The 11,559-nt window shown below is 39.3% G+C and overlaps 1 protein-coding gene across 2 annotated transcripts in view; it reads left to right on the forward strand.

The window, feature by feature from the left end:
• sno (strawberry notch) overlaps window positions 1-11,105 on the forward strand; it is a 32,742-nt gene extending 21,637 nt beyond the window's left edge. The window contains exons 3-15 of one of the 2 annotated variants that reach the window (XM_036359385.2): window positions 3,166-3,396; window positions 3,899-4,309; window positions 5,206-5,417; window positions 5,476-5,578; window positions 5,655-5,864; window positions 5,941-6,116; window positions 6,192-6,598; window positions 6,800-6,953; window positions 7,021-7,301; window positions 7,369-8,978; window positions 9,055-9,193; window positions 9,323-9,683; window positions 9,878-11,105. In XM_036359385.2, the coding sequence (XP_036215278.2) occupies window positions 3,166-3,396; window positions 3,899-4,309; window positions 5,206-5,417; window positions 5,476-5,578; window positions 5,655-5,864; window positions 5,941-6,116; window positions 6,192-6,598; window positions 6,800-6,953; window positions 7,021-7,301; window positions 7,369-8,978; window positions 9,055-9,193; window positions 9,323-9,683; window positions 9,878-10,111 (4,529 nt within the window). In that variant the 3' untranslated portion in view covers window positions 10,112-11,105. The remainder of the gene's footprint in view (window positions 1-3,165; window positions 3,397-3,898; window positions 4,310-5,205; window positions 5,418-5,475; window positions 5,579-5,654; window positions 5,865-5,940; window positions 6,117-6,191; window positions 6,599-6,799; window positions 6,954-7,020; window positions 7,302-7,368; window positions 8,979-9,054; window positions 9,194-9,322; window positions 9,684-9,877) is intronic. The other variant, XM_014237547.3, reaches the window with a different exon arrangement.
• The last annotated feature ends 454 nt before the right edge of the window (window positions 11,106-11,559 follow it).

The raw sequence follows: 11,559 nt of genomic DNA on the forward strand, positions 1-11,559 counted from the left end.
GATTCCACCATCTTTCTCAATACAGCTTTGGCCAAGAACGTCCGATAGAATATTTAGGCCAACCGCATGTAAACTTATTCGACAATGTCCAGTCCGAACACCTACAATTGCAGCGAGATTGGCTTTGCTAAGAGCCAGTAGTTCGGTGGACCTCCTACGGTTTACTCTGGCCAGAACAAAAGAAGACCTCGAAAAAGCGACTCGCTTTCAATCGGTCGAAATTGGAGAAAGGTTGCTTTCTTTCTACAACTCGCGTATAATGTCGCTGAAGCGATGCTGTTACGGCATAGCATAGCAAAGATCTCGCTCTTCAGATAAAAAAAATACCAAAATATGCTTATGCTCTTAAAGAATGCGTAAGAAGAAGAGTAATTGTAAAATAATTAAATTCTATGCAGAAAATATGTGGAAATAAAACTGTAATGATAAGTGACATATTTTCTTACATACATATTTACATCTGTACATACAGCCACACAATCAAAACATATTTTTCCTTATTACTTTCCGATTTCATTGCACATCGAAGCTGAAACCACATTACTTTCAATTACTTTCCCACAAACCGTTGAACAGTGTGTTGCCACTGAGCTTTTAACGCACACACACACACGCGCGCGTCAATAAAAATGGAACTCGGCCAACCCTCATTTAAAATCGAAATGTATAACAAAGAATGTAACACATTTTTATGTACTCACACATGCCTATTACATATCTATTTATTTTTTTTTTTTTCAACTTTATTTTTGCGACTCAAACTTGTTGCTGAAACATGCAAAGTACACTCGCTCTCAAAAAAATATATAAATCTATATAAGTTATACAAAAACACATGTAAAACACGAAAAGAACGCGCTCATTAGCAGCGCAACTCTACAACTCTTTGCTATCAGTCGTTTTGTTTGTATTTCTATTTCGTTTATGGCGCGCAGCGGTCGCCACCAACAACACTGACCAGCCAGCCAGCCATGCCGCCAAACAGCGACGCAACCAAGGCGCTTTGTCAGCGAGACAGCGCAGCGTAAAAACTAAGCAAAGTAAAAAAGCCAAAAGTCCAAAACAAAAAAGAGCAGACAACATAAATGAGAGCGCCAATGTGATTTGAGCAGCAACAACTAAAATTGCCGGCATTTTTTGTTTGTATTGGTTTTCGTTGGCAGCGCGTGCAGCAGCGCAAAAAAAAACGGCAGACAGCGACGCCGCAAATGTAAATAACCAAGTGACCACGGGGGCAATCATATGATTTGTTGCGCGAAAATAAACACGAGAAAAGAGAGCGAAAAATTCGTATTTTTTGTGAGTTTTTGTTTAGATTTTTTTTTTTCGGTACTGTGATATCAAATCAGCTGTTTGAGCATTTACAGCAAATAATTAAATGTTGCAAAGCGTTGAGTTTTTAACTAGGTCAATGGACGAGAGGTCGCAGAGACGTGCTATTTCGACGAGACTTATAAGAAAAATCAGTAATGAAAGGTTTAAGATTTTGGGTCAACGGACGAACGTTCTAGAAATATGCCTTTACGACGCAGCTTGAACGAAAAATGACTCGAGTTTTTTGGTTTTAGGAGGTGGGATCAACCAAGAAGTGGGCGTGGAAATATGTGTTTCCGACGGAACTTAACAAAAATTACTTGGTGCCCGATTTAAGTGGAATACCAAAGGCTGGTTAGATCACTGGTTATGTAATATTTTAATTAATATAAATAATTTTTTGTCTGAGCAAGAAGGAACTCGAAGTAGCTTCAATATTTCGCCTGCGAGTGGTTCTCATGGCTTTGAATATATTTGAATATTAAATATTTGTTTCAAAGGTTTAAATCTGTTTTGCTATGAGATGAGTCTGAAGACGAGAGAATCTGTTGAATCCTTTAGGCGTTTCGTCGATTTTAGTGGTTTAGTTAACTCGTAACATTCGTAATACTATTGTGCACTGCTACAACTGGCTACTAGAGTGACGAATTTGCGCGGTTAGCCTCACTGTTTCGCGTGACAGTCGAATCTGGAAATTTCTCGACTTTTTTTTCTTTTCTTTTTTGTTTTTTAATATTTGTAATTTAACAATTTTTTTTTTGTTATTTAAAGCCCATGTAACCCCTTAAGGGGGGCGATAAATGTAAACGCTTGAATTTAGGCCAATTTTTGGAGGCTTATTTGAAACGGAAAAAATAAATTAATGATAATGAAACTCAGCATGTTTATTAAGTACATACTATTAAAATATGATAATCTGATATACAATTTTTATTTTTTTTTTTCAAAATGGCCGCATGGCAATCGTTTTCTTGGCTCTCGCGGCAAAAGGCATCAATTGGCGTGCTTTTTAGCTTCAGTTTCCGCTATCTGAATTAAAAAAAAAACAGGTTGGAGCTTGTTCATGAAACATGTATCATCTAGTTATCCCAAAAAATAACAAACAAGTCAAAAAACCAAAAACTGGCACTGGAAATTTTTACCTTTTTTTCCGACATTTTTTGGGTCAAAAAGGGTAGTTTTTGAAATTTTGTGTGTCATTTTTGTGGTATAACTAGAAGCTAACACTTACACACACTACAAAGAAAATGTGTGCCAAATTTCGTAAGAATCGGTTGAGAACTTTCCGTTTAAAGTTTCGACCATGGACGAGCGTCGAGTTGAGGCGGAACAATTAAATGCATTTTTTCTTAATAAATAATGCGATTTTCGTCCTAAAAATTTACAGGCATATTTTTAAAATATTAAACTTACTATTTTTTAAATACATTTTTTTTAATTTTTTTTTTTATTCTTTTAAATTTTTGTTATATTTTTTTTTATTCTTTTAAATTTTTGTTATATTTTTTTATTTTTTTAAATTTTTGTTATATTTTTTTTTTATTTTTTTAAATTTTTGTTATATTTTTTTTATTTTTTTTAAATTTTTGTTATATATTTTTTTATTTTTTTAAATTTTTGTTATATTTTTTTTTTTATTCTTTTAAATTTTTGTTATATTTTTTTTTATTTTTTTAAATTTTTGTTATATTTTTTTAAATTTTTGTTATATTTTTTTTTTATTTTTTTAAATTTTTGTTATATTTTTTTTTATTTTACAATTTACCCTTAAGTTGCATAGTAAATAAAAGCTTGCATTTTATACGTATTTTTTTTGTTTGTTAATTCTACAATTTCTGTTTTCTTTTGCAGGTGGTGGTCGTGATTTACAAACCGCGGTTATATATGCGAACAACAGCGGACACAAAGCCAACAGCGCCAGCAGCAATAACAACAAAAATATTAGCAATAATAACAATTCGCTATTAGCAACCAATCAACCGCGTATAAATAATTCTATAATAACAACAAAACCAACAACAGGCAGTGGTTCATTACTGAACAACAACAATATGCCGAAGAAAAGCGCAGCAGCACCGGCAGGTAAGCAAGCGCGCAAACGAGCTAGTCGCTAACAATAATAATAATGGGAATATATGCGATTTTAATTACGCTAGAGCTAGTTATTAGCTGAGGAACAGCATGCAATTGAAAAATATGTTTTTATAATGCCGGTGTACACAGTTTGTTGTAAATTTGCAAATTTCATTTTTTTCTTTGCAAGAATGTGCGCTGGCGAGTTACGCCGCGGGAAAAAAATAGCTGTTGACTCGAAAGTAATAACGTTACTTTTTCAGCAAATAATTGCCAATAATTGCAAATTTACATAAGCACAAACTGTGCACAGTAAACGCTCTATTTATGACTAGTGTATAATGTAAATTTTGTATCGTCTTTTTTATTTGTTTCTTTTACACGCCTGCAATCAATTAACTAACCAATCAACCGTACAACTAACCAACTAATTAACTAAATATGTAAACACAATCAATTAAATCAACATCAACTAATAAAATGAACAATGCATTTGCAATATAAAACATAGCCATCGGAATGTCCAACTATCCGAGCAGTTCGAGCACCGCTGCAGCAGCCGCCGCTGCCGCTGCGGCCGCCGGCTATACCGGTTTGCCGTCGCCACTGCCATTCAGCGCCAATCAGCTTATGAATATGGCCGCGTATGCGGCAGCTAGCGGCGCTGCTGTTGGCAATAGTGGCGCCGGTGTTGCTGGTGTCGGTAATATACACGGCGGCGCGGCCGGCTTGAGCGCGCTGCTTGCAGCTGGTCTCGGCGCGGCTGGCGGCCTCAACGCACTGCCCAACATCAGCGCGCTCAACACTAATGCGGCTGCCTTGGCGGCGGTCGCTGGTGCTGGCGCTGGCGTGCTGGGCGGCACAGGCAATTACTATCAAACAAATTCGAATCTGAATATGGCAGCGTCTTTATTGGCGCAGAGTAAGTCGAGTAATGTTGGTAACAAACAACGTTTTTTTCTCCTCAAACGCTAGTTAAGTTGTAATACACTCTTACGACATAACCGTAGTTAAGCGCTAGAAGTTTAAAAATATTTTTGAAAATATATTTATAATATTTAGTATTAACTGTAATTATGTGTTGCTAGTCTAAACAAATGATTGTGCGCTTTTTACAAATATAACATTGGAAAACAGTTTTTTTAACAAAATAATTTTATGCGAATTGGCGGTAGTTATTTCACAAAACAAAAACAATGCATACGTTTGTAAATTTGAATTTTCTAATTTTTTAAAATTAATATTTAAAATATTGAAAACTATATGCCAGCACACTTTACCAACATTTACTCAACAGTTGCACTGTGAACATTAAAAAACAATAACAATTACGTTACAAATAACAACAACAAAATCTTCTAATGTCCGAATTATAAAAACATTGATTTTACGTTTTTGCATAATTTTTTTTTAAATTTTTTTATGAAATTTTTTTTGATAGATTTTTTATGTTATTTTTTTTTTTGTAGAATTTTTATGTTATTATTTTAGATTTTTTATGTTATATTTTTTTTTTAGATTTTCTTATGAAAGTTTTTTTTGTTACATTTTTTTTTAGATTTTTTTTGTTAAATTTTTTTTGGAAGTTTTTTTTTTGTTTTTAGATTTTTTAATGTTATTTTTGTAAATTTTTTTTGAGATTTTTTTTAGATTTATTAATTTTGGTTTCAAAAACGTTTATGATTTGCTTTGCCAAAACTCATTGTATTAGCAATTATCTCTGATATATATGTATACCTTAGTAAAATATTTAACGTCTCTCAAACACACATGTCTTTCACCTATTTTCGTATTTGCTTCTTTCCACTCTTTTTATAGTGAGCATGGGCCTCGGCTATGACTCAGCGCCAACCGCCGCGTCCAGCATGCCCGCTAACGCCAATCCGCCCGCTACCGCGGCGCCATCACAAGCCAAGACTAATGCTTTGATAATGCAGAAAATCCAAGCACTGGTCACGGCTAATCCATCATTTCTTACCAGCGGCATACCGAATCACGTGCTGGCACAGCTTTTCATGCAGCCGATGAAGGTGGAGTAAATTTACTGTTAAAATAAAAAAAAATTTATTTAATTTATTCTCTATACAGATGGCGCCCGCCACTGTCACCGCCGCGCCACCTGAGGAGGAGGAGGTGGACTATGAAGAAATGGGCGTTGCTGAGACTTACGCCGAGTATTGGCCCGCCAAATGTAAGTTACACGCGCACAAAAGTATAAAATATTACTTTGTCTAAAAATATTTCGTTTTTTATATTTGCATATTTAGTGAAACTGGGCAAAAAGCATCCCGATCCAGTGGTGGAGACCGCCTCGCTCTCTTCCGTCGAACCCTGTGATGTTTACTACAAACTCTCCATTCCACCAGACACCATTAATAGCGGTTATTTGAGCGCGCTGCAGTTGGAGTCCATTACGTACGCCTCGCAGGCGCACGATCACATGCTGCCCGATGGCACACGCGCCGGCTTTTTGATTGGTAAGTGCGTAGTAATGCGCGTGCGCACTTGAAAATATTATATTATTAATTATAATTGTGTTTTTGTTGTCTGCAGGTGATGGCGCCGGTGTGGGCAAGGGTCGTACTATCGCCGGCATAATCTATGAAAACTATCTGAAGGGGCGCAAAAAGGCGCTCTGGATTTCCGTATCCAATGACCTGAAGTATGACGCCGAGCGCGATTTGTTAGACATTGGCGCGAGCAAAATTCAAGTGCATGCGCTGAATAAGGTTAGTAAATATTATTTATAACGTGTTTTCAAATTTCGACTACATTTAACACGCGTTTCGCTTCACGTTGCACAGTTCAAATACGCAAAAATCTCTTCAGATGTGAATAACAATTGCAAGCGCGGCGTTATATTCAGCACATATTCAGCGCTCATCGGCGAATCCAATAACAAGACTGGCAAATACAAATCACGCTTAAAGCAGCTATTACAGTGGTGCGGCGAAGATTTCGATGGCCTCATCATATTCGACGAATGTCACAAGGCCAAGAATTTGTGTCCCGTCGGCTCGGGTAAGCCCACGAAGACGGGCCAAACGGTATTGGAGCTACAAAATAAATTGCCAAGAGCGCGAGTTGTCTACGCATCGGCCACAGGCGCTTCGGAGCCCAAAAATATGGCTTATATGGTGCGTTTGGGGCTCTGGGGACAGGGTACTACATTTCCGGCATTTAATGACTTCATTATGGCGGTGGAGAAACGGTAAGTTAATTTTATGCTTTTGTTTAGAGTAACGTTTTTTTGTGGCGGCATAAAATATGGTGGGTAAATATGGCGTTATATATACCACTCATAAGTGGTATTGCTAAAAATGAATTTTCCGACTTCAGACCCAACTCCAGACCTTCTTTACTGCTAAGTTTTTCTTCCAAAAGTGAACGAGGTATCATTTAATATTTGCAGCGGCGTTGGCGCTATGGAAATCGTGGCTATGGACATGAAATTGCGTGGCATGTATATAGCGCGTCAGCTAAGCTTTCACGGCGTGACATTCAAAATTGAGGAGGTGGCGCTGTCCAAAGAGTTTCGCAAGGTCTACGATCAGTCTGTGGAGCTGGTAAGCGCGCGCGTTGCTCTCAATTGCTTTGAAAAGCAATTAATGCATTCATTTTTTTCCATGCCAGTGGGTCGAAGCTATGCAGAAATTCACCGAAGCCGCCGAACTCATAGACGCCGAGAGTCGCATGAAGAAAACTATGTGGGGTCAGTTTTGGTCATCGCATCAACGTTTCTTCAAATACCTCTGCATTGCGGCGAAGGTGAATCATGCAGTGCAGGTGGCGCGCGAAGCGATTAAATACGGCAAATGCGTTGTCATTGGTCTGCAATCCACGGGCGAGGCGCGCACGCTCGAACAACTGGAGAGAGATGATGGAGAACTGACTGATTTCGTGTCCACCGCAAAGTAAGTACTGCATAATGAAATAAACAGTGGCATTTCTGTGTATTATATGCGGTTGCTTAACCCGTAGGGGCGTCTTTCAATCACTGGTGGAGAAGCATTTCCCCGCACCCGATCGCAACCGCATCAATCGCATACTCGGCTTGGGTGGTTATGCCGATGTGAAGACAAACATACAAAGCATAATTGAGGAGGTGACCAGCAAACGTGAGGTTGCGAGCATTAAGGAAGAACCCTGCTCCTCATCATCCAGCACTGCGGGTAGCAAGCGCAAGTTGGGGCGTGAGGATGCACGTACAAAGAAAACGCGCAAAAACTCGTGGAATGATACCGATGATGATTCGCAAAATGAATCGGAAGATAGTGATTGCAAAATGTCCAACTCAGAGTCTGAGGAGTCAGATGCGGCAGCGCACTCGGACAGCTGTGAGTCCTCCGACTTTAATCCCTTCTTCAGCGGCTCGGACAGTGATAATGATCCGTGGGTGGCGCGCTCGAAGAAGAAGGCCAAGAAGAAGGCAAAACCGAAGGATCCAACTGCCGGTAGTAACAACAACAACAACAGCGCCAATACAACAGTCACTACTGCTAGCGCCCCAAACACTAACGGCGTAACAGCCGCTGCCAATGCGGTGGTGCCAAAACGCAAAGGACCAGTCTCCACACAAGATCGCATACAAGACCTGCTGCAGAAGAAACAAGAACTGAAGGGTACCGTTACGCAAATTGGTGTTAACGGCATCAAATTGAATTATGGTCCACCACCGAAGGACGCCATAGAGCGTGCTTGCAGCATGAAAGAGGAGCTGTTGCGTAAAATTGAAAGACTCGGCGAACGCCTGCCACCGAACACGCTCGATCAGCTGATTGACGAACTTGGCGGTCCCGACAATGTGGCCGAAATGACCGGTCGCAAAGGACGCGTCGTACAGTCCGATGACGGTTCTATACAATATGAGTCGCGTTCCGAACAGGATGTGCCATTAGAGACGCTCAATATCACCGAGAAGCAACGTTTTATGGATGGCGAAAAGGATGTGGCCATCATTTCAGAGGCGGCATCTAGCGGTATTTCGTTACAGAGCGATCGGCGCGTGCGCAATCAGCGTCGACGTGTGCACATAACACTGGAGCTGCCGTGGTCCGCTGATCGCGCCATACAACAGTTCGGACGTACACATCGTTCCAATCAAGTAAATGCACCCGAGTACATATTTCTCATATCCGATTTGGCGGGTGAGCGACGGTTCGCCTCGACAGTGGCGAAGCGTTTAGAATCGCTCGGTGCGCTAACACATGGCGATCGTCGCGCCACCGAGACGCGCGACTTATCACAATTCAATATAGACAACAAATATGGACGCACCGCTCTGGAGACGGTGATGAAGACAATCATGGGCTATGAGTCGCCACTGGTGCCGCCGCCCAATGACTATAAGGGTGACTTCTTCAAAGACATTGCTGGCGCGCTAGTCGGTGTGGGTATTATAGTGAATAGTGAATCCAATCCGGGCGTCTTGAGTTTGGACAAAGAGTACAATAATATCTCGAAGTTCTTGAATCGCATACTTGGCATGCCGGTAGAGCTTCAGAATCGACTTTTTAAATATTTCACCGACACGCTGAACGCCATCATCAATCAGGCGAAACGCGGTGGACGCTTCGATTTGGGCATTTTGGGTAGGTCAATGGAGTTTGCTAACAATTTTAAAATTATGGAAATTAAATTTCTCGTTTTTTTTGCGTATTTTCACAGATTTGGGCGCCGCCGGCGAAAATGTGACGCGCGTCAAGCTTGTGCGCTTCATACGCAAACACGCCACCGGTAAAGCACCCGCCGAACTGCATACGGTACGTGTGGAACGTGGCATGATCTGGCAGGAAGCTATTGACAAGTGAGTAGTAGTAACGTATACCGGCCAACGCAGCAACGAGTCCACGGGCAACAGAGCTGCAAAGGATACAAAGCAACAAAACATAACCTCAATTTTTGTGCTGCCATTAATTGCATTTACTATTTACAGATATGCTGATTTGGTAAGCGAATTTGAGGGTTTCTATGTCTCGCATCAAGTGCGCAACGGCAAGCGTACCGCTATACTCGCGGTCGAAATTGAAACGCCACAGACCCCACAACAATCCAATAGCAAGAAAAAGGAGAAGGGTCTCAACAAGAAAGACATTATGTATCAAGTATATCGGCCCAACACGGGACTGCAAATACGCCACGAATCATTGGCGGAGTTGGAGAAGAAGTACAAGAAGGTGCCCAGCGAGGAGGCGGAACCACACTGGACGCAACAGTATGACGCATCGGTGAACACCTGTTCGCACGCTTACTGGAACGGCAATTGCCGCAATGTCAATTTGGGCAATGAATGCGAGGTGAGTGACCGAAAAAGGTAGTATTAAGTAGGAGCACAGCACAACAAGTGAAACACATTTTGTTTGTGTTTTTTTTTTTGAAAACTGCAAATTCATAAAAAACAATATTAATAAATCATTGTTGCTTTTTTTTTGGTACACATATACACATTTCACAACTATTTCAGTTGCTCACGAACGTTTCTCTCTTACAGGTTGGCTTACGCCAGCGTCTCTACTACGTTTTGGCCGGTTCCGTGCTCTCCGTTTGGACGCGCGTCGAGCAGGTGTTGGCCATGCGCAATGCAAACAACAAAATGCAAGTGATACGCATGAAGACCACCGAAGGTGAGAAGATTGTCGGCACGCTTATACCGAAGTCGTGCCACGAACTGCTGCTGCAAGATCTCAAGTCCGATGCAGAGCGCATTGAGGAGGTGAAAATCTAAGTTTTGCATAAAATTATAAGATTTTAACATGACAATTGGAGCGCAGTGAAAGCTGTGAGCAGAAGAGTGTAAAAAAACATAAATACGACGCAAAAAGCGCAAAAGGCTTAAGTCATGCAAGTGTGTAAAATCAGCAGCGACTGTTTGCACACAAAACAAAAATGGAAAAGGATTGATTGACATACAAATTTACGTTTACGTTCCCTTTACCTTTTAGTGCGTAGTGTTTAGATTGTAAATGTACGCTGTAGTGCGCCTGCGCAACAGCCACTTAGTTTTAAGTCATGAAACCAGCTGTCACACATACATATATGCAGCATAAAATATGTGTTTGGCGTGACTTGGCATTACTTCTACACTGTAAATGTTAATATATATATATATATACAAACCAATGCATAAATTTATTATATTATATGCGTGGTAAAAAAAAAAGATTTAATAAAAAAATTAAATATATATATGAAATCAACTTGCATATGCAACGGTGCATATCCAGCTATGCGCGTACAAAAGTAACACTTTGTACGCTACAAGTTGCTAATGTATACTACTACATATGTAAATGTGTATTTTTCGCGTGCACGTTGGCATCCTTACGAAGGATTCACATGCGCCAACTTCTTAGTTTGTAGTCTCGTATTTAAATAGTTACCTAATGTTATTTTGTATTAATACTATTAATATTATTCCTTATGTTAAAACATGGCAAATTCATTTCGTCCAACTGCCTCGCGGAAATGAATTTGCTAAAATGCCAAGTTTTTTGCAAAGAGAAATGATTCTATGATTCATATAAATGAAAACGCTTATCAATGGACTTTTTTGTTTTTGTAATATGTATTTAATTTTAAACTTAAACATTACAATTTACTATACATAAATACATACCACATACAATACATGCATACATATATCAGAAATTATTGCTAATAAAAAATAATAAAACAAATCATATAAATCAATAAATTCAGAGCATAATATGAGAACTATAGATACAGTGTTTGTATTGAACAGCAACGGCGGTGAATACCATTGGGCGGTACAAAAGTGTGACTTCAGACTTGAAAAAGTTGCGCATAGATTCTTTGAAGTCTTTGCGGTTACCCAACTTGTCGGTTTTAAGTCGCGATATGTCGGCAATTTTTGGTCACTTATTGCCGAACTTATTTAAGAGCTCCGAAAAAATCGGTTACTCACTTGCATATTTTATAATTTTATGTTCGTGAGTTATTCACACGATAATCCCAATCTAGGTAACGGAAATTGTCTCATTCTTGCGCCCGTCTCATTAAGTTGTCCTAGATCTCATTTAGCTCATCCTCGGCGACAAATCTTTCCCTAATTTTTATTTTATTTTTTTATTTGTTTCACATAAAAATCCTTCACTAATTTTTTTCTTTCTGTTTTATTTTATTTTTATTAAAATTTTTTTATATAATTTTTTT

Source organism: Bactrocera oleae, chromosome 5 (assembly GCF_042242935.1).
Source record: "Bactrocera oleae isolate idBacOlea1 chromosome 5, idBacOlea1, whole genome shotgun sequence".
Lineage (NCBI taxonomy): Eukaryota > Metazoa > Arthropoda > Insecta > Diptera > Tephritidae > Bactrocera > Bactrocera oleae.